We start from the raw sequence: 27771 nt of genomic DNA, 5'->3' as shown, positions 1-27771 counted from the left end.
CTGGATGCTGAGTGGGAGGCGGGAGGCAGGGCTCAATTTCAGAATCTTGAGATCATGACCTGAGCTGAAACCAAGAGTCTGACACTTAACTGACTGTGCCACCCAGGCACCCCTGTCTTTTCACTTCTAATGGTCTTTTATAAGAATCAGGTTTTGCAGGGCCCCTGGGGGGCCTGTCAGTTGGGTGTCTTCTGCCTTTGGCTCAGATCAGTGATTCCAGAGTCCTGGGATCGAGCCCTGCCTTGGGTTCCCTACTCAGCGGGAAGCCTGCTTCTCCCTCTACCTGAATGTGCTCTCTCTGTCAAATAAATAAATCAAATCTTTTTTAAAAAGGGATTAAGTTTTGGTTTCAGTAATCATTTCTGTTGGGTGTTATATTTCGTTTGCAATTATTTTAGTTTATATCTTTGTTTTCCTTTCCTTAATTTACCTTTGAGGTTAATTCATCCAGTTTATTGAGTTGAGTGCTTCACTCAATGATTTACAAACTTGCTTAATTTTTCTCTTAGTTCAGTTAGATGTTGTTCCTTTTCTGTCTTATGATTTGCCCTAAAATTCTTTTTTTAAAAATTTTAACTTTACTAAGGTATCACTGACATTAAAGAATTGTAAAATTTTGAAAGTGAACATTGTGGTGATTTGTTGGATGTACACATTGTAAAATGATTCCCCCATCTAGGTAATTAATACAACAATCATCTCATGTATTAACTTTTTATTTTTTATATTTCAGTGAGAACATTTGAGTTCTACTCTCATAAAACTTCAATTAGCACAGTTTTATCAAGGATAGTCACCATTTTTTACCATAGATCCTCTCAGAACTTATTCATCTTATAGCTGAAATTTTGTAGCCTTTTACCAACCATTCCCTATGACCCTCAGTCCCCAGGCCCTCCCAACCACTTTTTCCACTGTTTCTGTAAGTCTCGACTTAAAAAAAAAAAAATTAAGATTAATATATAAGTGATACCATGTAGTATTTGTCTTTCTCTATCTGGCTTATCTCACTTATCATGATGCTCTCAAGGTCTCTGTGGTCCCAAATAATAGGATTTCCATAGATTTTCATCTTTCTCATGAGTAAATGATATTCCCGATTGTGTGTGTGTGTGTGTGTGTGTGTGTATCACTTTTTTTTTTTTTTTTTGGAAGTGGGGAAGGGGGATGATAGTAAATCCAGTTTTATGTATTTGTTTTTTAAGATTTTATTTATTTACTTGAGAGAAAGAGAGAGAACATGAGTAGGAGGTAGAGGGGCACAGGCAGAGGGAGAAGCAGACTCCCCTCCTGAGCAGGGAGCTGGACACAAGGGCTCCATCTCAGGACCCTAGGATCATGATCCCAGCCAAAGGCAGACACTTAACCAGCTGAGCCATCCAGGCACCCTTTCTTTTTTTCTTTCTTTCTTTTTAAAAAGAGAAGTTGAGAAATATTTTTTAAATTGAAGTTTAATTAACAGTCAGTGTTATACTGGTTTCAGGTCTTCTTGTGCTTTTCATGCTTATTCTGCAGACATGAAGTCCAAGCACTATGGTACTCAGAACCCAAGCTTTACAGTCATGACCTTCCACCCAACCATGCAAGAATTTAAAGATTTCAACAAATATATTGCTTACATGGAGTCCCAAGGTGCACACCGAGCAGGCCTCGCCAAGGTGATTCCACCCAAGGAATGGAAAGCCAGACAGAACTACGATGATATCAGTGACATCTTAATAGCAACTCCCCTCCAGCAGGTGGTCTCCGGGCAGGCAGGTGTGTTTACTCAATACCATAAGAAGAAGAGAGCCACGACAGTGGGGGAGTATCGCCAACTGGCAAACAGCATAAAATACTGGACTCCACCACACCTGGATTTTGAGGATTTGGAGCGAAAATACTGGAAAACCCGTCTCTATGATTCTCCGATCTATGGTGCTGACATCAGCGGCTCCTTGTTTGATGAAAACACGAAGGAGTGGAACCTTGGGCACCTGGGAACCATTCAAGACCTGCTGGAGCAGGAGTGCGGCGTGGTCATCGAGGGCGTCAACACCCCCTACCTGTACTTCGGCATGTGGAAGACCGCCTTCGCCTGGCACACGGAGGACATGGACCTGTACAGCATCAACTACCTGCACTTCGGGCAGCCCAAGACTTGGTACGCCGTGCCCCCCGAGCACGGCCAGCGCCTGGAACGCCTGGCCAGGGAGCTCTTCCCGGGCAGCGCCCGCACCTGCGAGGCCTTCCTGAGGCACAAGGTGGCTCTCATCTCGCCCACGGTCCTCAGGGACAGCGGGATCCCCTTCAGTCGGGTCACCCAGGAGGCTGGCGAGTTCATGGTGACGTTTCCCTACGGCTACCACTCTGGCTTCAACCACGGCTTCAACTGCGCAGAGGCCATCAACTTCGCCACCGCGCGCTGGATCGACTACGGCAAAGTGGCCTCTCAGTGCAGCTGCGGGGAGGCCAGGGTCACCTTCTCCATGGACGCCTTCGTGCGCATCCTGCAGCCTGAGCGCTATGAGCTGTGGAAGCGCGGGCAGGACCGGGCTGCTGTGGACCACACGGAGCCCACGGCCGCGGACAGCCGGGAGCTGAGCGCCTGGCGGGGGGTGCGAGCCCCGGGGAGGGCCGCGCTGGGCCTGAGGCACCTCCCACCGCGCCGCGCCCCGCGTGCCCCTCGCCCCGTGGCGGCAGGTCAGGGCACCCGCCGCCGCGCCCCTCTGCGCCCGGCCTCTCCGCGCCCCTCGCCCACCCAGAGCTCCTCTGCCGGCCGGGCTGGTGCTGTTGCCGGCCGCACCTCCCGGGGCCCCGGCCCCACCCGGCCACCGACCCTCACTCCCTCTGCCCCAGATCTGCAGCCCTCGACCGGTAGGTGTGGTCCTGGTCGTCGTCCCCGGGAACAGGGGGCTCAGGGATCTGGCACCCAGGCCCGGGCCAAGAGGCGCCTCTCGGTGGGAACCGGGCACACGGCTCAGCACTCGGAGGCTCAGCCCCCGCCTGTGGGTGGAGGCTGGATGCACAGCCCTGCACCGCTGAGTCCGGGATTCCCGGTTTATGCTGAGGCTTCTGGGTGCTGCTGTGCCCCTGATCTTCAGCCTTTAGGGCCCCCGTTGGATCCTGATAATCCGATGCACCCTGGCCCGTGCCTGCTATCCCTGGACAGAATTACAGTCAACTTCTCCGACAGTGTTCCACTGGCTCCTCCTGAAGTTGCTGGGATGCTGAGATTCCCCAGGCATGCTTGGGGCGACAGCAGGGCCCCTGTGAACCTCTCTGAGATTGTCATGATGGACCACACTTATGCCTCTATGGATCTGACCCCAGCTCCAGTCGCCAGCAGCCCTTGCATCCCTGATTGTGATCCTCTGGAATTAAAGCCCCAGGCAGTTTCCATCTTTGAACCCTATGATGTGTTCAGCCCTGATAGAAGAGCTTTAGCCTTTGAGCTCATGGCTATTGAAGATATTGCCCATGATCCTTATTAAAGTTGTTGCCTATAGTGTGTAACTGCAAGGCAAAAAGAAAGGTTAAAATCTTTCAAATATGTTTTTTAAATCAGGAATTTTATATGAGATACCTTGTTAAAAACAAGACACAGTTTAAAACAGTTCCAAAATAGTGTCTTAAGCTAAGCCCCATGTCACGAAGCAGAGACTAAATAGTTTCAACTTTCTCAGAAATAGAGGCTTAAACCAGATGATCGGGAATCGCCTGACCAGTACTTGTTAGGTTATCCACCTGCTAGACTTCTCCCATCCTCTAAAGGACAGGGTTCCTGTCCCAACCCAATTTTTTGCCTAGTATAACTTTCTTGTTCCTGTCCCCTTCTGCCTATGAAAATCTTTCATTTTGGAGCTCTTTTCTATCTGCTTGATTGGATGCTGCCTGATTTGAATTGATTTTTGCTCAAATAAACCCTTAAAAATTTTACTATGTCTCAGTTTTTCTTTTGAAAGTCTGAAACAGAGATAAAGTATAGTTAAAAGAATAAGCAGAACTATGCAAAACAAAATACAAACAGAAAGCAGCAATCATGGGTTTTAATATCAGACAATCTAGAATCAAGGCTAAAAGACACATGGAAAAGCTTTTTATAATGTCAATGGCTAAATTTCACCATGAAAATATAGCAGTCAGGGTGCCTGGGTGGCTCAGTCAGTTAAGCATCTGCTTTTGGCTGGGGTCATGATCCAGGGTCCTGGGATTCAGGCCTGAATTGAGCTCCTGGCTCAGCAGGGAGTCTACTTGACCCTCTCCCTAGCCTTGTGATACTCTGATTTATAATATGAAATACACATTTGGTCTTCATCCCTGTTTTTGGCATCAGGCTCTAAAGCCCTTGGGATCGCCTAAGAAATACAAATGATAAAGGTGTCTTATGTTAATGCTGTGGTTTTTGGAATGCCCTAGTCACCTAAATGTGACTAACCAGAGAAACCAACCATGTGATTAGAGGGTTGGAACTTCCAATCCCAACTCCTTGACCTCCAGGCAGGCATGAGAGGCCGGAGGTTGGATAAATAGCCAATGGCCAATGATTGAAACAATCAGGCCTAGGTAATGAAGTCTCCTTAAAAGCCCCAAAGGACTGGGTTTGAAGAGCTTCCGAGTTGGTGAATACATTGGGGTTCTGGGAGAGTGGTGCCCCTGGAGAGAAAGCTCTGCACCCCTTCCTTATACCTTGCCCTCTGCATCTTTCCCACGCAGCTGTTCCTGAGTCATATTGTTTTATAAAAAAACTGGTGACCTAGTAAGTGAAAGGTTGCTGAGTTCTGTGAGCCTTTCTAGCAAAGTAATCAAATCAAAAGGAGTGGAGGGAACCTCATTTATAGCTAGTTGGTCAGAAGCACAGGAATGTTCGAAGGGGCGGAGGAGGGGAGACAGTGGCAGGATGGGGGGAGGAGATGCAGCAGTCTTGACCCTTTAACTTGTGGGACCTGATGATATCATCAGGTAGAGAGTTTCAGAACTGAGTTGGTTTTCAGACAGCTTGCTGATGGGAAACGGGAACACACACCGGAACTGGGTTTTCGGAAACACTTTTACCTTACTTGGTGCAAGACAGAAAAAAAATGGGCAAACTTAAGAGTGTCAAAAACTTAAACAGCATTAAAATAGGCGGAACTTATGTATCTGGTGATAGAGAACACTCACTTTCATCAAGTACCAGTGGATCAATCACAAAAATTGACAATATATTAGGGTGTAAAAAAAAAAAAAGCCATCAATAAAGCATCAAAAAACAAAGAAAAAAACCCTTAGTCATTATCATGCAATAATACTAGAAATTGGGGGTACCTGGGTGGCTCAGTTAACCGGTTGTCTGACTCTTGGTTTCCTCCCAGGTGATGATCTCTGGGTCCTGGGATTGGGCAGCTTCCAGTTCTGCTCTGGGTATGGGGAGTCTGCTTGACTGTTCTTTCCCATTCCCTCTGCACCCCTTTCGTGTGCTCTCTCTCTCTCTGAAATAGAAAACAAAACCAAAAAAACTAGAAATTAATTTTTTAAATCAGAAAATATAGAGGTCATTTTCCTGAAAAGCTAAAAATTCTCAGTTGAATGACTTGATCTGAGCCACATTTCCAGGAAACAAGGAAACTGAGTAAATAATTTTTAAAAATATTTTATTTATGGATTTGAGAGAGAGAGAGAGAGAGAGAGAGAGACAAAGACAGAGATAGTGACAGAGAGCATAAGCTGGAAGGAGAGGGAGAAGCAGGCTCCCCACTGAGCAGGCTCCCTACTGTCGTGGGGCTCCATCTCAGGACCCTGGGATCAGGACCTGAACTAAAAAGGGAGACACTTAACCCACTAAGACACCCAGGTGCCCCCAGAATAAATAATTTTTAGTTACATGACCTTTGGAGCCAGACTGCCTGATTTTGAAACCTAGCTTAACTCTTACCACTTTGTGTGACCTTTGTGTGACCTTGACAAATTACTAAATGGTGATGACTCAGTTTCCCCAACTGTAAAATGGGGAGAGCAACGGCACCTACCTCCTATGCTTGGTATATTGGTTCTATGAATTAATACTTGTAAAGCGCTAAGATTATGCCTGGAACCCAAGAATATTGGAGTGTTTTCCGATTTAAAAATGAATGAAATATACATAGGAATATATGAGACTCAGTTAAAATAGTATTAAGGAAAATTTATATAATTAGGTATTTTTATCAATAAAATTGAAAGAATAAAATTAACTGGATTAAGCTTCTATCTCATAACATTAGGGAAAAAACAAAGTAGTAGGAAGGAATTTATAACATTAATTGATGAGTTAGAAAAAATATAACTAATAAATCAACAAAAAGATCAGAGAGTATAGATAATTTTCTAGGAAAAATTAACTGAAACTGACTTAAAAAAAGAAAGAACATCTAAAACATAAATTTGTCTGTAGGAAATACAGAAACATAAAAAAATCTGCTTCTTCAAAAATCACTAGTACCAGATAATTTTTCACAGCATAATGGTAAGACCTTTATAAAGTAGATATTCAAAAAGAAGAAAAAATTCAAAGTTTTAAAGCAAGCACAACATTGATAGAAAAACTTCATAAGTTGTATAATGAGAGCAAGTAATAGACAAATGTTATTTCTGAGCATACTAGCAAAAGTTTTAAATTAAAATTAGCTAAGAAAGGGAACTACATTATAAACATAACATAATGACTAATTAGGATTTATTGCAGGAAGGCAATGATGATTTAAAACATGAAAACGTGATAATATAACTTACCTTATTAATAGTTCCAAGAAAAAAAGCTATATGACCTTTTATGTGGATGCTGTTACTCATTTGACAAAACTCAACACTTCGTCTTGTTTCAAACACCCTCCCACACAAGAATCAATGAATAAACACTTCCTTGAAATGAAAGGAATCAACCATGTGATTAGAGGGTTGGAGCTTCCAATCCCAACTCCTTGACCTCCAGGCAGGCATGAGAGGCCGGAGGTTGGATAAATAGCCAATGGCTAATGAATGGCCATCTAGTTAACTATTTTAACTCCAAAGCCAGCATTTCACTGAACATAGAAAAATTTGAGACATTTATACCAGCAATTAAAATAGAATTGGACGTATCAGCCAATACAAAATATTAGAACTTTAAGTGTTGGAAGGGAAGTGATGAAATTAGTCTTTTTTTTTTTTTTTTTTTTTTTTTTAAAGTAGGTATGAGTAAGTATCTGGAAAACCCAAGGAGGAAGCTAATTATATATTTTTTTTCTCTCTCTCTCTTACTCTACCATAGCATGGCTCTGTGCTGCCCAGATTTGACTTCTGGGGAAAAAAAAATCTATCAAAACTTCATTTTTCATCTAAAATGAGTAGAAAAAAGGAGAGAACTGAGAGAACCAGACATTTGGTGATTCTCATTTATGTAAAAAAAAAATTGGGTATATTTCATGCAAACTGAAAGGGTAGTCAATTAAGGATTCTTAAGTCAAGATTTCAGAAAAGGTGAGGATGATCATAGGATGACTAAGTTGGGGTGAGGATAAAGATCATTTAAGAAAGGAGTGGAGGTGAATGAACTGAGAGGTCAGCTTGCTGAATGATATTAAGAAAACTTTTGCAACCTTTTATGTCTTTTTTAAAATTATTATTCTGTGTCTTTCTTGTTTATGTCAGTGGTCACCCATACCCAGTCACTACAGTTGACCCTGAACAACATGAGTTTGAACTTCGAGAGTCTATGTGTATGTGGATTTGTTCCAATAAATATAGTAGAATACTGGAAATGTATTTTCTCTTTCTTTTGATTCTTTCTTTCTTTCTTTCTTTCTTTCTTTCTTTCTTTCTTTCTCTCTCTCTCTCTCTCTCTCTCTCTCTCTCTCTTTCTTTCTTTTTTTTCTTATTAGAGAGAGAGTGCTAGCAGGGGACAGGTAGGGGCAGGGGCAGACAGAGAACCTTAGGCAGGCTCCTCACCCACCCCAGCCTGACGCAGGGCTCCATCTCTTGACCCTGCAATCATGACCTGAGCCCAAATCCAATTTGTCAATTAGTGTTAATTCTGCATTTGTCTTATCTTTCCCATGGAAAGAAACATCTTTTGATTCATTTTTCTCTTCTCCGTTGGACCTCTCTTGATACCTAAGCATTGTCGCCACTCAATTCATACTAATTTGAGTCCATGATTTACTGAAGTCAGCTAGCTAGGGTTTTTCATCTCTCCTGATTAAAAATTTCTCTGAATCCTTACCTTTTTGTGGCTTTTAATTTTAACTCTCTCTTGAATTACAGTGAGGAGCCTTGGGATTGGATTAAGATACAAATGATTGAATTAAAATATTGTGGCAGTGTCCCTGGCTGGCTCAGTCAGTAGAAGTAGAGTTTACGACTCTTTATCCTGATCAGGGTCCTGAGTTTAAGCACTTCTGTGGGCATAGAGCTTATTTAAAAAATAAAAATAAAATAAAATGTTATTGGCTTATCACTCCATTCCTTTTCATTTTTGAAGATGACTCCAGTGAGAAAGCACTTTATGGGGCTGGGAGTGTCTTATTTGAAATCAGGATTTCAGATCAGTGGAAGATAGGCTATGTATTATTATGTTCTTTTTTTCTTATTAAATGTGTGAAATTGATAGAAAGGGAGAACTTCCTTTGTTAAAAGTTTAAAGCTTTTGTTTTCCAGTTGTAGGAACATATTTTAATTTTTGCTTTGGAAATCATGATAGATGGAGTTTCCATTTCTCCTGGATTAAAAATGCATACACACACACACACATGTGTGTGTGTGTGTGTATGCACATTTAGTTATAGATATATGTACACACATTTAGTTGTTGTCTCATGGGTGGTAACTAGTTTTGCTATGTTGTCATGTTAAAACTTTTTTTTTTTTTTGAAGTTTTAAAGACAGAAGCATCTGGATAGCTCAGTGAGTTAAGCATCCGACTCTTGGTTTCAGCCCAGATCCTGATCTCAGAGTTATGAGATTGAGCCCAGAGTCAGGCTTTGTGCTGGGTATGGAGCCTGCTTAAGATTCTCTCTCCCTCTGCTCTCCGCTCCCCCCGCCCTGGCTCTCTCTCTCTCAAATAAAATAAATAAAATCTTAAAAAAAATTTGGGGGTGCCGGGGGGGGGGGGGTGCCTGCTTAATCTCCATTTAGCAGATGCCTTTGACTCAGATCACATGATCCCACAGCCCTGTGATCCAGCCCCATGTTAGGCTCCCTGCTCAGTGGGGAGTCTCCCTCTGCCACTTTCCCAGCTTATGTTCTCTTTCTCTCTCAAACAAACTAATTAATTTTAAAAAAGTTTTAAAGACAGATTTTATCAGGCAGTCTTTATTTTACGGGAACTTGAAGGAGTAGACCAGAGTTTGACATGAATGATTTTGGACGATATTGAGGGATTGGATAAGAATAGTTTGAGTGAATTTAGTTTTTGATGGAACACATAGAGCTATCAATTCATGCTGCTTCATTTTGAGGTTGCGTTCAAAGGGGAAAGCATATTTCCAGATCTTGGAAAATGCTTGTGTCAAATCAGGATTGCATATTATTGGACAATTTCCTGTTTAATCCTTCACCCTTGTTCTTTAAAAAGAACAAACAAACATGTAAAAGAGATTAAGGCAAGAACTATTTACATTTGAAATGGTGTCTAAAAATTTTAAATCTTACTTTTTATTTTGGTGATTAAGAACGTTTTTAAAATTTTTATCAAGTCTTCACACTCTTAAGACATGTGAGTTTTTGTACCTTTCTATCTTCAGGTTTGAAAGAAATATTTTTACCCCAAATAGTTTTTTTTAGTAAAATGATAAGAAACTGAGATTTACTAGCACTGAACAAGAATTTTGGGAATCTGATTGGTCTGCTGACAACAGAAGTATATTGGAGCTGATTGAATACAATTATTCCCTCAATTATATCTATCTTCAATAATATGTTTTGATTGAAATGCCAGTCAAAAAATTATCCTGTTTCCAGGATGCCTTGGTGGCTCAGTCAGTTAAGTGGCTGTCTTGGCTCAGGTCATGATCCCAGGGTCCTGTTGGGCTCTGTGCTCAGTGGGGAGACTGCTTCTGCCTCTTCTCTGCCTGCTGCTCTCCTTACTTGTGCTCTCCCTCCCTCTCTGTCACATAAACAAATAAAATCTTTAAAAAAAAAAATCCATTTCCTCTGTGCAAGAAACTTCTGAAAATAAGATTTAGTTCCTGAATGAATGAGAGTTGTTCTTATAATTTCAGTTGCTTAAAAAGTTCAAGTTGGAATTGGTGGTGGTTCGTGACATATATGAGAGGTTTTATCATTGTAGTAATTAATACTTAGGTTTATATAATTGTGGTTTCCTGCAACCTTACTGCGTGGAGAACAGGCCTTGGGATTTGGAACTGTGATGCTTATTCATTTGAAACCATGGCATCTCAGGAACACGGCATCTAGAATCTAAGTCTTACAATAATGACATTTCATCCAGTAGTGCGAAACAGTTAAATATTTCAGAATTACGTTGCTGACTTGGAGTCGAATCACAGGCGCAGTAGTGGCCTGGCTAATAAATGGGGACCGGCTCGTCCAGGGCCGCTGCAATAGCCGCTCCTGTGCAGCAGGGGGCGAGGGGGAGCGCAGTCCGTCACCAAGTAACACCAAGGAGAAGGGCGGGCTGTGGGAAAACTCACCAGCTTGGGGCGGGGGGGGGGGGGGGGGGGGGGGGGGGGCTATTGCATCACATCCAGACACAGGTGCATTGAGAGGATCTGCAGCGAAAATATTTGAAGAAACGCTTATACGTCCGGCCAAATCACTCCGTTAAAAGTCAATGGCTCCTTATATGATCCAACTCTGAAACCTGGGAACCCCTCAGGACCGCTGGAGCAGTGCGGCGCGGGGAGGCCAGGGTCACCTTCTCCATGGACGCCTTCGTGCGCATCCTGCAGCCTGAGCGCTATGAGCTGTGGAAGCGCGGGCAGGACCGGGCTGCTGTGGACCACACGGAGCCCACGGCCGCGGACAGCCGGGAGCTGAGCGCCTGGCGGGGCTTCTGCCCGGAGTCCCCAGCCAGCGGGCAGACGGGGTCCGCGTCAGCGTCTTCGGAACAGGAGGCTCTGCTCTCGGGGAGTCTGCTTCCAGGAGCCGACCGCCCACGCCGGGGCGAGATGCGCCTCTCGGTGGGCGCAAGGGGCCCAGCTCCGGCCCTGGGCTCGGCCCCCCCGCAGTGCTGGCGACCGGAGCCCTGACACCTGTCGTTGCGCTAAAGCTCCCACAGCCCCGAGTCCTTGAACGGCGCCTGGACCTCGTTTCCTCCCATCCCTCCCAGACTTTCCTGGTTGCCTCCTAGTGTCACGACGTGACGCAGGTAACAATCATTTGAGTTCTAGGCCAAAGCTGAATTTGCAAAGCACTACTATGTTTTGGACAGAGTTCTCCAAAAACGCCACTGAACTCTGCTGAATTCTGGATCCCTGGCCATTAGCAGCCTAAGTTCCCGATTTCCTTTGCACCTCTGAGCTTGTGGTTAGAAAGACTAGGTTTGGCATCAACCAGGTTGGAATCCTAGCTCTGTCACTCACGGCAACGTATGGGCCCTTGAGCAATTCACCCTCTCAGAGCTGCCGTGTCCTGCCTGTAATATGGGATCCTATGCCCACCTCACAGATTGCTGTGAGGATCTTCTTAGCTAATGCTTTAAGCCATCTTTTAACAGTGCCTGCCCAGTACTATCATAGGCCCAACTAACGGTAATTAACATTTTATCTTGACTGCTCCCGTAGGGACCACCTGGGAATATGGGCTCTGCATAATCTTTGGAAAAGTCTAGGTCAGAATGAGAAAGATTTTAGATGAGCTCTTAGAATAAAAATAGAAGAGAAAGTCCAAAGGACACCTATCATCACTATCTGGGAAGGGGGCTGAAAGTCATACTCATGATATTAAGACAAGAGCTTTGTCAGGCACCGGAAGTGTGTCAGTGTGTGTGTTGCCTCCTTCCGCTCTCCTGCAACTGTAAGGAGTGAAGCCTTTGTTTTTCTGGAGCAGCGAGGAAATGGGGAGGTAGACAATTTTCTCTGTCTCCACCCAGGCTTGGAGACAGAAGAAGGAGATGGTGTGTCCATGAAGAGGCAGGAAGATGGTGCTCGGTCCCTGGGAATGCACAGTGGGCAAGAAAGGAGACTTGGCGAAGCCTGCCTGGGCCTAGAGGGGTCAGATCTGCAAACTAACTACAGCAGAGACTCTGTGCCTTTCCTCATCAAATGCTGGTGAGGCTATTCTGAGAGGGACTTGTTTCTCTGAACAGACAACCAGAACTGTGGGGAGGCTCTGGTGTCTGGCAATGCCCAGCGTAGGGGCTGTGTGGGTTCTGCCTGCCTCCTGTTTGGGCTTTCGGTGTGAGACGGGCCTTGGGATGGTGGGTGACACAGCATCTTTGGGGTTGTGAGACTTGCCGTTGGCCAAGGAAGACAGTCAGTCCTGTGGGTGGAGAAAACTCTGTGGTAATTGGAGTTACGGGGGACATCTTGCAGCACATAAGATGCGACTTTAAAAGATTTAAGCCATTGCAGTGAAGACACCAGGAAGGGAGTTCGAGCACTGTAGTTAGGGCCTAGTCCTGGAGAGCATAAAGCTTTCTGCTTCAGCTTCTACCACTACCTGCCTCCCCACCTCTCTGCATTTCTGCACCTTCTGGCTACTTCAGCCCTCCCGTTAGGCCTGCTTCAGGCTGCTGGCTGTGACAGTTGAGCCAGGTGGCCTGGCCCTGGGCCACCCCCATGGTGTCGCTGGGCTGCGAGGCAGTCTCCTTTGATCTAACTCCAGAGCTGCAAAGGCTTGCCGACCTCGCCATCACACAGACAGTGACTCCCCAGGGTGACTCCCGGGAAGGTTGGGTCTCTGCTTGTCCAGTACAGATGGCCTCTGTCCTCGGTACGGGAAATTCCAGGAAGGCTGTCACTCTGGATAGTTATCATGACTCTCTATTGATTCCTCTTCCCTACTTTCTCCCCTGTAGCTTCTGACTTTTCTTTTCTTTTGTAAGGTTTTATTTATTTATTCATGGGAGACACAGAGACAAAGAGGCAGAGGTAGAGGCAGAGGGAGAAACAGGCCCCCTACGGGGAGCCTGATATGGAACTCAATCCTTGGACCCCGGGATCATGACATGAGCTGAAGGCAGATGCTTAACCACTGAGCCACTCAGGTGCCCCCTGACTTTTCTTTTAATGGTAAAGGAAATAAATGATCTTGCTGTTGAGGTGGCTTCATACTTTCTCTCTGTCTACAAACTCAGTTCATCCGTATACCTGCTCTGGATGCATATGTGCAAAGTTGACTCTGAAGCATAATATATTTAGTAAAGCAAACCTTTCCCTAGTCACTGTTTTTCCCTTGCTAGCAGTGACTTAATGGGGAGAACCGGACCTAGAGTCAGGGAATGTCATTTGGATCTCTGCGGTGCCACCTCCTAGTCTGTGACCTGCAGCAAGAGCTCACTGATTTCCTGTGAGCCAAAATTATAGTGCAAGAGTTCTGTACAATGCTGTGGGATGTCCTTGTGAGGGACACTTAGGAGGCACTCACTTCATTTGGATGTGCATCAAGCACCCTCACTGCCTCTAGGGCAAGCACAAGGTCAGGGACACACTCTCAGATTCTCTCTTTCCAAGCTGCTTGGTTCTACTGTGGTCCTCACAGGCTTACCGGTGACTTTTTTTTCCTTTTTTCTTTTTTTTAATGGACTTTATTATTAATTTTTTTGGAGTAGTTCACAGCAAAATGAAACAGAAAGTACAGAGACCCCCACATACCTCTTCCCAGCCCCCTCCACCAGCACCACACCAATGGGGTACAGTTGGTAGAATTGATGAATCTAGAGGCACCTGGGTGGCTCAGTTGATGAAGCATCTGCCCTAGGCCCAGGTCATGATCCTAGGTCATGAGTCCCTGGTCAGCAGAGAGCCTGCTTCTCCCTCTCCCTCTGCCCTTCCTCCCATTCATGCCCTCTCTCTCAAATAAGTAAATAAAATCTTAAAAAAAAAAAAGATTGATGAATCTGCACTGACATATCAAACCATAGTTCCATTAGGGTTCACTCTTGGAGATGTTCATTCTGTGGGCTTGACAAACGTCTGATGTCACGTAGAGTTTTACTGCCTAAAAATCCTCTGTGCTCTGCCTTTTCTGCGCTTCCTCCTCCCAAACCCCTGGCAACCATGGATCTTTGTATTACCCTCATAGTTTTGCCTTTTCCAGAATGCCACATAGTTGACATCATACAATATGTAGCCTTTTTAGATTGACTTCTTTCACTTAGTCATATACATTTAGGCTTCCTCTGTGTCTGGTGGCTTCCTAGCTCATTTCTTTTTATTGCCAAATGATATCCATTGTATGAATATACTATTGTTTGTGTATCTACTCTCCTACTGAAGGTCATCTTCTAAGTCTTGGCAATTATGAATAAAACTACTGTAAAGATTTGTGTGCCAGTTTTTGTGTAGATGGACGTTTTCAGTTCACCGGGGTGAATATCAAGGAGTGCAGTTGCTGTATCACATGGTAAGAGTATATTTAGCTTTTAAAGAAAATGCCCAACTGTCCTCCACCTGTTATTTTTACTGGTAGAAAACGTACTATTTTTTTTTTCTCATGATCTACCACATACTTTACAAAAGGTCACATATGCTTGTTTGCAATTTCCACCCCTTCTCATGTTTGGCCTTGTAATGTTACCACGGCAAGGTCAAGATTTCATAAAAACTCAAGAACCAGAAGACCCAACCTTTATTCATGCTCCTACCCTGACTTGTTGAGCAATCTTTCAATAAGTTGGCTCTTTCCTCTGGCTCTCCACTTCGCTATTTAGGCAAAGGGAGTGCTTAACACATCACACCTGCACTGGAGGTTGCACACAAGTTCAGACCAGTGCAAACATGACTTGTGCTAAAGAAGTATTAGCTGTTACTGTTATTACTCAAAAGCCAAAACTTGTGAGACCAACATAAGAAACCGTACTTGACCACCACTTGTAGAGATTGGTGTTTGGGTCATGGGACTCCTGCAAGATTTATTAAAATGTTTCAGTTATGGATTTGTCTATCTGGACACTCTGCATTATTCAGGATTAACCATGGCACCATTTCAGTTTCCGTGTGTGAAAGGAGGCCTTTCTAGATGTTCAGAAATATCTTCAGCATGGTATTTATTTCACTGGATGGTGGCTATATATGGATTTGAAGTTGTTTCCCCCCCTCGATCCCAGTGCTTGTATTACCTTTCATCCCTTGAAGTAGGAAACCACCAACAGTTGCTAGGAACTGGCCACAGAGATAAGCCAAAAGGAAACTGATCTGAGTTGAACAGAATCGTGGTGAGGAACTGCCCCTCATCCAGCTGCCTGGCTGTCCTGCCCTGCACGCCAGCCTCTCACCCTGAAATTCCTCAACCTGTCCTTGTCTCTCACGGCTTCTCACTGTGGTGTGAGAGTGACACCCTTCTTACTACCTCAACAAGTGTTGGATATTAGAGAGATAAGCAATTTCAGGGAGGACGGGCAGGAGCAGAACTGATGGGGTGGAAGGGTATGTTGTTGCAGGGGCCACCCTACAAAAACCTAATGCTTGTATTGACAGGTTTCTACATTTTCTTTCATCGACTCTGGTATGCTGGCATCCAGTATCTCTGTGCTCTAACTGTTCGGGGTCTCTCTCCACTGCCACCCCTTCCCCCCCCCCCACCCCCATGCCAGACAAGCTCTACATCCAGGCCCGTAGACCTCAGAGAGCATGTTGTCTCTGACCCATCTCTCAGAGCCTCTTCTCAAAAGATTCACATCCTGTGTGAATGGCCCTTTCCGGGCCCATTCATTTGTTCCATCATTCATTCAGGATGGTTACTGGGCACTTACTGTGTACCAGACACAGTTCTTGGAATCAGGGACACAACAGTAAAAAGGCAAACTTTCAACCCCCCTGGAGCTTAGATTCTCATTATGTAGAGTGACATGTAGAAACATATCACGTAGTCCTAAGGACTATGAGGAAAAGGAAAGCAGAAAGAGGGGTTAGGGGGTGACAGGGCTGCTATCTTTGATAGGACGGCCTTTTTAGGGATGTGGGAAGAGATCTTGAGAAGGTCTCTTGGGGATATGGTCTTCCAGTGTGCCCTGAGGACCTGGGAGTCAGGACATCATTATAGGCAGAGGGACGACCTGTGTAAATGCCCTGAGGCGGGAGCATCCTTAATGTGCTTACAAATTAGCAAAGGAGGTGAAGAGCAGAAGTGTGGACTGGGAGCCTAGCCAGGGGTCTATACTGGGGGATAGGCACAGAATATCCTTACGCAGTTAATGCATTCCACTCTAGAAGACTACCGAGTGACTGTGATGGTTGGTATTTCAGGTAAGCAGAGGTTAGAAGAATTTGGGGACCAGAGAAACTTTGAAATCACTCATAACTCACAGCCAACCCTGGAAATGGCTCTGTCTGTCCTACCAAATGCAAATCCTGAGAGCAGGAGTTTCATATGCTTTGATTTCCTGCTGTATCAGGTAACGTGGAATGTGTCAGACTCTCAGTCGGAACTTTAGACTTGCGCTGTAATTGGGTGGCACTCCAGCAGGAACGGCAGGTCCCTAGCATTCACTAAGTTAACAGCCGAATGGTGTGCAGTCCATATTCTGGAGTTTTGCTGAGGCCCATATTTGAATAATGCAAGGGGCTCTGAAGCTAGTGTGAAGGAAGGAGACACCTCGCTCTTGGGGCGCCTGCAGCAGGAGTTTTCTAGCAAAACGGCTACCAGGTGGATGGTCAGGCATGAGAGTTGAACAGCGGTTGATTTAGAGTGAGGCTATGCACAGGAAAATCCCAGATCAAGATAAGTTTAATATTCAAGAAAGTGCCAGCATTAGGAATTGGTGAAGATGCCAGGATCCATTCCCTGTGAATGTCAAAGGTCTACTGAGTAAGTTTCTCCTTCCTGAGAAACTCCTTAGGAACAAGTTGTCCTAACCTTACTTCTCTTGTGGTGATATCATTTTGGCTGTACTTACCCATGACCCCCTAGGACCCTAAGAACTTTATTTTACCTCTGGTTTATCTTGCGGATTACAGCAGATTAATACAGTTGGTTATTACCTCTCTTGGTTTTCTCTGTATGGTGACAACTCAATGAGTATTGTTGGTTGAATGGACACACCACCAATAGAATTGAAAAAAGGATTAACATCATAAGAAACAGCTAAAATGAATGAACAGTCTCTATGATGGCATTATCGCTTTCGCATTAATTATGTTTTAAAATGAGACATCCAGTTCTAAGCTAGAGGATTGAAATAACTTGCAGAGTCAGAGATAAACTCTGTCTCATATTCCAAAGACAATTCATTCGTTCATTGATCTGGTTGGAGACACAGACAAGCAGTAGGCAGTTTCTCCATACCACAGCTTCTTCTCAGCAACCATAACGATATCCAGGCTCTCCCCAAGCCACTGGTTTTATTTATTTATATTTTTAAAAGATTTTATCTATTTATTTGAGTGAGAGAGAGAGAGAGAGAGAAAGAGAAAGAGCGCACAAGCAAGGGGAGTGGCAGGTAGAGGGAGAGGGAGAAGCAGGCTCCTCTCTGAATAGGGAGCCCAATGCTATGCTGGGCTCAATCATTTAAATTCCATTTCCTGTGTTCCATTCTGTCCCTCACTATTTCCCCCACCGTCACCCAGCTATGGACTGAATGTGCCCCTCAAAATACACATACTGAAACCCTAATCCCCAGTATGATGGTATTTGCAGATGGGACCTTGGTAAGTGATTAGGTCATGAGGGTGGAACCCTCATGAATGGATTAATGCCCATCTAAGAAGAGACCCAAGAGAGATGATTTTGCTCTCCACCATCTGAAGATACAGCAAGAAGCTGGCAGTCTGTAAATCAGAAAGTGGGTCCTCATCGAGAATACGGCCATGTTGGCACCCTGATCTCAGACTTCCAGCCTCTAGAACTGTGAGAAATAAATGTCAAGACACCCAGTTTATAGTATTTTGTTACAACAGCCTGAATGGACAAAGGCACTCCTAATCTGCTTCTGTAGTTCACACTGGTTACCTAGAGAAAGGTAAGAGAAGGAGCTAAAGAGACAGGGAACACAGCTACAATATTGAATGTGTGCTGTGTGCCAGGAACACTGACTTGCAGCGTATATACATCATTCATTTTTCCTTCCAAGAGGTCAGTCTGTGGAGTCAAGCTGATGGAGATGTGAAGCCCAGCTCTGCCATGGGCAGGTGACTCACAACTCTGAGGCCCTGGCTCCCTGGAGAGATGGTGTAGCAGAGTGGTACCCAGCACACACCCAGCACTGTGCTTATGAATGGTGACCTTGGTGAGCTGCTTCATCTCTGTTTCAGCTTCCTCTTCCTGAGGATGGAAATGATAATAGCCTTACAAGAGGGGTCGTGAAGATCAAATAAGTCAATATAAGTAAAACTGTAGTAACCAACTCAAAGTTAAGAACAAGCTATTCAATCACAACTTCTTGTTGAATTTTTTTTTTTTCAAAAAAACTGTAACAACAACACAGCGTTTGGCAAAAAGCACACGATAGGTGTGCCTGGGTGGCTCAGTCGGTTGAGTGTTCGACTCTTGGTTTTGGCTCAGGTCATGATCTCATGAGTTTGTGGGATCAAGCCCCGGGAAGGCAAAGGGCTCCGCACTCAGTGGGGAGTCTGCTTGAGGATTCTCTCCCTCTGCCCCCTCCCCCTACTTGCTTGCACACTCTCTCTCTGTCTCAAAGAAATACATAAATTTTTTTAAAGGCATACAGCAACGCCTAGCTATTACTGATGTTCCTATTATTTTATATTACTTCAATGACATTATTGTTACCTTTATTTTTTTGTGATTACTATTATTTCAGACTTCGAAGTGACAGGCCTTTGGTCTCAGACCCTTGCTAAAATACTCGAAAACAATGACAAAGGAAAAGGGCTATCACTTCCTGTCACTCACAGTATGGTCTAGATCCACAGTGTGGACATGGCCTTTGAGCCTGGTAGACTCCAGCCCAGACCTATGACTCAGGATCTGAATTTTTAACTGGATTCCGGATGAGTCACAGGCAAGCTTATGGTTGAAAGCGTTGCTCCAGCATCCTGGTTCTCAACACATTGGAGTATATCTGAAACATACTGATGTCTGGATGCCCTCTCCCTACCCCCATCTCCACCCCCTAAGTTCATTTTAATGGCCAGAGTACAAAATTTTGAAAGTTCCCTGGGCAACACCCATGTGTATCCAAGATGAGGACCACCCATCTAGCATTTGGTCCCCAGGGAAGTAGGCTGCAAGGGGTGTTGGAAGTTCAGTTTCGTCAGCAGGTGCCAGTGAGAGTTCCGGTTTGTTTTCTTTCTCTTCAGGCCCAGGGGAAGAATGAAGGGACACAGAGAGGACAGATTCTTCTCTCCCTGCCCCCGCCATTCCCGTCTTCATTCCAGGGCACAGGACACGTGACAAGGCTCTGTGCAGGCTTCTTGGCCAACGTTTCTGTTTCTCTTTGTTGCAAGTCACGGTGTCCAGACTGTGTTGGCTCCCACTGTCCCCTTCATTCAAGTCACGGGGCCTGGCTTTTCAGCTGTGGGAGCTTGTATTTCTTTGAGGTGGGGTCCTTCTCTTTCCATCCATTCCTGCCCACTGCTCATGGCACCCAGAGGCTGTCTGGTTGGAGAAAACCCAGTCAGAGATCTCCTGACCTTTCCCGTGAGACCCTTGACCCCTGGTGGAAAATTCACACTCTCCCTGGGCATGTGACTCATCTAAGTGAGTATTACTGTCCAGGTGTTGGTTTTTGCCCCACAGTAAGACCTCCCTGGCATCAGCCTACTATCATTTTTGGGGAGTGAGGATCATGGGGCTGTCATTTGCTGAATTTTCCAGAGTAGCTGGCAACTTGTAATTTTAGGAAAAAGTTTTAGGGGTAAAAAGTCTTCAAGTCTTTAAATTTTGGCAACTGATTTAAAAACTTATAAGCCCTGAAGGCCAAATTAAACATTTTTGGAGGCCAGAGTTGGCCCATGTGGTCTCTGAAACATGCCCCCTCTTCTAAACAGCCATTTTGGGCTGCAGAGATTCCACAATCGTGGCGACTCCCCTAAGTGATGTCACCCTACCTTTGGAGCTGGTAAAAAAGAGTTCTTGAAGTCATGTGACCGAATTTGTAATTCAGATGACTTGTTAGTTCAGTAGACCCTCTGCACACCTTCCATTTGCCTAGACCTAAGTATGGCTGTCTCTGACTCCCACCATCTAAGACATTTGTCTGTCCTAGGATCTCAGGGCACCTCTCTGCCTGACTTGGGGCCAGACGGTGCAGGGGTTGCGCAGAGTATGTGCATTTCCCTGGGACAGCAGGACAGAAGGGAAGAGGAGAAAATTTATCCCCTTGACTCCTCTCTCTTCCTTCATCTCTCTCCCCTGGATCACACACCACCCAGCAGTTGACAGAGCTCCTTGTTTTATGCTGCCACATCTCTGCTATGACTGAATGTTTCTCCCTCAATAATCTCTTTATACAAGATGATGTGACTTGTGTTTGTTGCTAATATTAGAATTGCAACAGATGCCCTCATTGTTGGGCTCTGGGTACATGTGGAGCAAATTAATAAAGCCAAGGCACAGGCCTCAAATGCCCAGGGACTTTATTAGCAGAACCTGTTGTAAGAGCAGGGGGCTCACATAGCGTTGGGCAAGGTGAAGGGGACAGGCCTATGGGAGACCCAGGACCCCAGTCCACAGTCTAAATGCATTTGGAAGTGTAGGTAGAGCTCTTGGGGGAAGTGGGCAGGAGCACAAAACATCAAGAAGAGTCATCTTCACATGGAGACAAGCAGTAATACTGTCCAGCAAAACTGTTGCCACCTACTCACCACTGATGGCCAAAATTAGGACCTAGGGAAGCTAGCTAACCAACCAAGGGAGACAGTTCGATGAATATGGCCAATGTTATGCTTCTTACTGCTCCTTTCCACTTTTCTCAATAAAGCCTTTTTTAGACAGATCCAAGGAGGGTGGTTACATACCATGAACCTCTTGGGTTTTAGCATGAATGTGGAATAGTTTAATTGCCTTAGTGTATGTAAATTAGTCGTGCATGGTAATCAGTGGTGTCTTAGGATGACATTTACTCACTGAATCTGTCGGCACCTTGACCTTGGACTTCCTAGCCTCTGAAACTGTGAGAAATAAATGTTTATTGTTTACAAGTCACCTAGTATGTGATATTTTGTTACAGCGGCCAGAACAGACTACTGCAAATGCTAGATAATACTAACATTAATAACATTAATATTAATTTAGTGATAATATTAGCTTGTCTTGTTAGGCAAGACAACCAAGACAAGCAGTTTATCTGTATCTAGAGAGTGTGGATTTGAGTCTTCTTGCTTCATCAGAGCCTCTGGGTCATGTTTGTATTATAAAGAATGGCCAAGTGCCTTGGTGACTTATGAACAACTAGCAGAAAGGAAATCTTCCCAAGAGTTTTTCTAAAATTTATACTTACTAATTTAGTGGTTTCTAAATTTAGTATTATTTGCTTTGTTTATCTATTTATTTATTTTTTGAGAGTGTGTCTGGGCACGGGAGCCTTTGAGCAGTGGGGGTGGGGAGGGGCAGAAGGAGAGAATCTTAAGCAGACTCCATGCTGACCACGGAGCCCTTGGGGCCTCAACCTCACCACCCTGAAATCATGACGTGAATGGAAATCAAGAGTCAGACACAATAAATTGAGCCATTCCCGTGCCCCCAATATTATTTGTTTTAAAAATGTGTTTTCTTGGGATGCTTGGATGGCTTAGTTGGTTAAACGTCGGACTCTTGATTTAGGCTCAGGTCATGTTTTCAAGGTTGTGAGTTTGAGCCCCTAATGGGCTCCCCGCTCAGCATGGAGTCTGCTTAAGATCTTTCTCTCTCTCCCTCTGTCCCTCCCCACCCCTTCATGCGCTCTCTCTCTAAAAACAAAGTGTTTTCTCTTGTAAGGTATTTTCTCTATTTAAAATCTAAAATCAAAAATAGAATAACATAATTTTACTCATCCTATCATGCAGAGACAATTCCTGAATTATCAGTCTTTCATTTTTTGCATATGTTCACACAGTGTGATCATGCCATGTATTCAGTTGTTTATTCTTTTTCTAATGTTTCTTTCTATTATAAACATTTTAATAGAACTTGTTACTTTTTTTTCCTGGAAAGTTTTTTTTATTCCAGTGTAGTTAATATATAGTATTATATTGGTTTCAGGTGTACAATATAGTGATTTAAAACTTCCATACATCCCCTGGTGCTCATCACAAGTGTATCCTTAATCCCCATCACCTATTTCACCCATCCCTCCTCCCCTCTAGGAACCACTAGTTTGTTCTCTGTAGTTTAGAGTGTGTTTTTGGTTTGTCTTTTTTTTCCTTTGTTTTGTTTTTTAAATTCCATATATGAGTGAAATCATACGGTATTTGCCTTTTTCTAACTGACTTATTTCGCTTGGCATTCTACTCTCTAGATATATCCATTTTGTTGCAAATGGCAAGATTCTTTTTTGTGGCTGAATAATATTCCATTGTATATATCTCCAGATCTTCTTTATCCACTCATCTATTGATGGATACTTGGGCTGCTTCCATTATTTGGCTGTTGTAAATAATGCTGCAATAAACATAGGAGGGCATATATTCCTTCACATTAGTGTTTTTGTATTTTTGTGGGGGGATAAATACCTAGTAGTCTGATTACTGGGTCATATGGTAGTTCTATTTTTAATTACTGTCTTCCACAGTGGCTGCATCAGTTTGCATTCCCATCAACAGTCCATCAGGGTTCCTTTTTCTGCACATCTTTGTCAACACTTGTTGTTTTTTGTATTTTGCATTTTGCATTTTAGCCATTCTGACAGGTGTGAGGTAATATCTCATTGTGGTTTGATTTGTAATGATGAGTGATGTTGGGCATCTTTTTATGTCTGTTGACCATCTCTGGAGAAATGTCTATTCATGTCTTCTGCCCATCATTTAGTTGGATTAGTTGGTTTCTTTGGTGGTGAGTTGTATAAGTTCTTTATATATTTTCGATATAACCCTCTATCGGATATGTCATTTGCAAATATTTTCTCCCATTCAATAGGTTGGCTTTTAGCTTTGTTGGTACTTTACTTTGATGTGCATAAACCTTTTATTTTGATGTAGTCCCAATAATTTAGCTTTGCTTTTGTTTCTCAGGGGACATATCTAGAAAGATGCTGTTACAACCAATGTCAGAGAAATTATTGCCTGTGCTGTCTTCTATGATTTTTATAGTTTTAGGTCTTACATTTAGGCCCTTAATCCATTTTGAGTTTATTTTTGTGTATAGTGTAAGAAACTGGTCCAGTTTCATTCTTTTCCATGTGGCTATCCAGTGTTCCCAATACCATTTGTTGAAGAGATTGTCTTTTCTCCATTTTATATTCTTGCCTCCTTTGTTGAAGATTAATTGACTGTATAATTGTGGCTTTATCTGAGCTCTCTACTCTGTCCCATTGATCTATGTCTATTTTTGTGTCAGTACCATACTGCTTTGATTAACACAGCTTTGTTATGTAATTTAACACCTGCAATTGTGTTAGCTCCAGCTTTGTTTTCCTTTTTCAAGATTGCTTTTGTTTTTGTCGTTCCATATGTATTTTAAGATTGTTTGTTCTAATTCTGTGAAAAATGCTGTTGGTATTTTGATAAGGATTGCATTAAATCTGTAGGTAGCTTTGGGTAGTATGGACATTTGAACAATATTGCTTCTCCCAGTCCATGAGCATGGAATATCTTTCCATTTGTTTGTGTCATCTTGAATTTCTTTCATCAATGTTTTATAGTTTTCAGAGTACAGGTCTTCAACTTCTGTCCTTAAATTTATTTCTGGATATTTTATTATTTTTAGTGCAGTTGGAACACAGAATTGTTTTCTTAGTTTCTCTTTCTATTGCTTCATTTTTAGTATATAGAAATACAACGGATCTCTGTACATTGATTTTGTATTCTGAGACTTTACTGCACTCATTTATCAGTTCTAGTAGTTTTTTTTGGATGAGTCTTTAGGGTTTTCTATATATAGTAACATGTCATCTACAAATAGTGTGAGTTTTACTTCTTCCTGAACAATTTGGATGCCTTTTATTTCCTTTTCCTGTCTGACAGCTGTTGGAAAGGTTATTTTTTTTAACTTTCTTAATACAAAGGACATATACATTTGTTCTAGATAAATAGAAATATACAAATTAGTCACAATGAAGAAAATTAAAAATATGAAAGTTTAATATAGAATGTTCTGCATTCTCATATTGAGAGTTGAATACATTTTAAAATGCATGACTTACACTCAATGAAGCATGGTGTATTTAATGCATGTTACACTTAACACTAGGAGGTACATGCTACCATTGTCCTCATTTATAGATGAGAAACTTGAGGCACAGAGAAGTTCAACAATTTGCCCAAGATCACAAAGCCAGTGAGAGGATCCAGCATTTGAACTCAGACAGTCTCACTCCAGAGTTCAAGCTCATAACCACTACACTTTTCTCCCTATAGGTACGGAAAGCCAAAAAAAAAGCTTCAGAAAAATCTATTTTTATTTTTATCTATTAATTCTTTTTATTGAGGTATATCAGATAAAATTTTAAAAAGATTTTTATTTATTTATTTTAGCGCGGGCGTTGGAAGCACACATGCACAGGGGAGGGGGAGAGAAAGCAAGAGTGGGGGAAGGGGCAGAGGGAGAAGCAGACTCCCCACTGAGGAGGGAGCCTGATTCAGGCTCCATCCTATGACCCTGGGATCATGACCTGAGCCAAAGGCAGACGCCTAACCAACTGAGCCAGCCAGGCACACTTGAGGTGTATCAGATAAATTAAGTATTTCTCCACTTATGGTGTTCAAAGTTATTCCTGCCTGAAGTAATCCTTTAACATCTGGACAAATATCCAGAAAGCAGTTGAACAACCCAGAAATGCCCAGCAGTTCCCTGGGCTGGGTGAATTTTTTTGGAGGGGGTGAATTTTTTTAATTCAGGCCCATGGGGAGCCAGTATGTATGTGCACACATGGATGTTGCTTCCATGAGAAGAGAAGTTGTCTAATTATTACTTTTAGACATCATCTAAAGTTTAGCTTTGCTAGAAAGAAGACAGTTCTGCCCCAAGTTTAGGTGAGCATCAACTTTCTGCTCGTTTGGGTGTCAACAGCCCTTGGACTCCGAAGCTTTCTGCCACTCACTGGAGTGGTGAGCCAGGCCTGCTTTCTTGGTTTAGTCATTAATAGGCAAAGAAATCAGGCATTCTAATCCAAACAGGAGCTACTTCTCAGCCTCCTCATCTCTCCTAGAGATCTAAATGAGGTTAACTTCCTCATTATTTGTTGATTTTGTACAAGTGCTAGATGATCCAGAGAGGAGAGCCAAAGAAATTGGCTAAAAATTAATTATGATTCTAGTTTGTGAGCCATTGTTTCAACAGGTCTCCTCATTAAGTGTGATTTTCCAGTGTACCCATTGTCTTTCTAGAGCTTCTTCTCCCCTGGTTAGCCTTCTGGGCCCTCATAGCATGTAGCACTTCCTCTACTGTCTTGTAATTGCTTATGTGTCTTCCCTGCCTATTTCTGTCCTGTGGTGCATCGATGCATGCCAACCTTGCATTGGAAAGCAGTCGATGTTATAGAAAGTTCCCAGCATTGCCTTCTCTGCTCTGAGGCACAGCAGGTGCCCAGGATCTGTTACCTTCTGCTTTGTGTCCTGATGACCTGTGTAATCAGATGGTAGCTCGAGTGCCACACCAGGAGAGCAGGCATCCCATCTGACTTTGCTCCCCATGAATCCTCAACATCTAGCACAAAGGCTGCTCACGGTGTTTTTTTTTTTTTTTTTTTTTTTTTTAAGATTTTATTTATTGGGATCCCTGGGTGGCGCAGCGGTTTGGCGCCTGCCTTTGGCCCAGGGTGTGATCCTGGAGACCCGGAATCGAATCCCACATCGGGCTCCCGGTGCATGGAGCCTGCTTCTCCCTCTGCCTGTGTCTCTGCCTCTCTCTCTCTCTCTGTGTGTGACTATCATAAATAAATAAAAAAATAAAAAAAAGATTTTATTTATTTATTCATGAGAGATACAGGGAGAGAGGCAGAGACACAGGCAGAGGGAGATGCAGGCTCCCTGTGGGGACCCGGATGTGGGACTCGATCCCAGGACCCTGGGACAGGGCAGGCAGACGCTTAACCACTGAGCCACCCAGGCATCCCCATAATAGATGTTTTAAAAATATTTGAAAATGAATGAAGGAGCTAGAGCAATGAGAATTCACATAAAGTTGGGTGGAAGCAGGGTTTTTGCTTTCATTCATTCATTTCCTGACTCATTACCCTGTAACAGGCACTATGTGTATTTCTAAGGGGGAGGGTAAAAGTTTGGTACAAGCTGATATACTGGGCTGGGCAGGCACAGTTGAATGGGGCCCTTAACCTCATGTAGGGCAGTGGCAGGGGCAGGGGAGGGCAAGCTTGTCAGGAAGGTGGGTGGTTTGTGGAACTAATGTTTAACCAGATCATTAGTTGGGGGGTGTAAATGAAAGGGGTGAAAGGACAGGAATGTGGGAGTGGTGGGAAGTCCAGCCCAGCAGAAGCAGTTTATGAGGCCCGAGAATGAGCGTTGCCATTTGAGGAACGGCAAAGAATCCAATACTGCTTAGTACTGCTGAGCGTTTAGGGGGTCGGTGGGAGGCTGGAGCTGAGGGGTGGGGTGGGGGTGTGCAGATCTCAGTGGTCACAGGGTCAGGTAGGGGGAGACGGGTGGCATCCTTGGGCAAGTGGAGAGCAGCTGAACAGCTGTAAGAGTTGAGTGACATCAGATTTATTTTAGGAAGTCACTGAAGCTGGAGAATGAATTGGAGGGGATGAAGGGATATGAATTGGGTGAGTTTAGGCTGGCTTGGTTTAAGGTGGTGATGGGGGTGGCCAGGGAGGAACTGTCAGCAGAGCACAGAGGTGGGAACGGGGGCGTGGAGAAGTATCTAGTTTGCGTCCTGTTTTCAAACAAATTGGAAAAAGCCCCAGCCAACTGGATTGTAAATACAATGTCATTTTATTCCACCTCCGCCAGAGGAAAGAGGAAAAGTGATGCTCTTTGCCGAAGACTGTGCACTGATGTTCCACCGAGGGATGAGTGCAGAGGTCCAACAGGGTCCGGTTTGAAGATCCCTCCCCTGTGAGACGAGACGAGAGTCGGTAGCAAAGAGGAAGCCGAGGCGATCGCCTGGGAGAGAGCAGGGAACGCGGCTGCAGCGCGCACCAGCCCCACGGAGGCCGCGGCCTGGAGGCCCGGAGCGGGCGGCCCTGAGAGCTCGCCGGGGCCAGCCACGGGCACCCTGTGGCCCAGGACCTAGGCGCGAGGGCTGGGCCATTTACAGAAGTGAGCTCGATCTTAGCACGAAATGTTCTCTTTGGAAGGGGTCCAGTTTCTCAATGCTCCATATTCCGTTTTTAATTATTCTTTTAATAACCCGCTTCTGTGATTAAGGGCAGGCTCTCCGGGGAGGCCGCGGGCTCCGCGCGGGGGTGAAGGGCCCAACCCGGGCCGGTGACGGGGCGCTGCCCCCGGTGAGGAACCGAACCCCGACCCAACGCGCACACGGGCCGGGGACGCCCCTTCCGGGCGCCGGTGGTGGTTCTCGGCCTGGCAGCGGGGCCGCCCGGGAGGGACTCCGACGGCGCGACCGCTCCGGTGGAGCCTCGCGGCCCCGCCCCGCCGCGCCCCGCCCCGCCTTTCCTTCGTC

The 27771-nt window shown here is 44.3% G+C and overlaps 1 protein-coding gene across 4 annotated transcripts in view; it reads left to right on the top strand.

Moving 5' to 3' along the window:
* The first annotated feature begins 1517 nt into the window (after positions 1 to 1517).
* The window catches only part of LOC485120 (lysine-specific demethylase 4D-like), a 49931-nt gene continuing 23677 nt past the window's right edge, over positions 1518 to 27771 (top strand). Inside the window, exons 1-3 of one of the 4 annotated variants that reach the window (XR_005375473.1) lie at positions 1518 to 2450; positions 10839 to 11302; positions 12026 to 14422. Coding sequence is in view for 2 of the 4 variants with exons in the window: in XM_038568268.1 (XP_038424196.1) it covers positions 1518 to 3473 (1956 nt within the window). In the remaining 2 variants the exon portion in view is untranslated. Of the gene's footprint in view, positions 3489 to 10838; positions 14423 to 27771 lie in introns of those variants that run through there. The other 3 variants (XR_005375474.1, XM_038568269.1, XM_038568268.1) reach the window with 3 other exon arrangements.

The sequence above is a fragment of the Canis lupus genome, chromosome 21 (assembly GCF_011100685.1).
Source record: "Canis lupus familiaris isolate Mischka breed German Shepherd chromosome 21, alternate assembly UU_Cfam_GSD_1.0, whole genome shotgun sequence".
In the NCBI taxonomy this organism is placed as follows: Eukaryota; Metazoa; Chordata; class Mammalia; order Carnivora; family Canidae; genus Canis; species Canis lupus.
The sequence above is the reverse complement of the archived record's forward strand: the minus strand, read 5'-3'. Positions and strand labels throughout refer to the sequence as shown.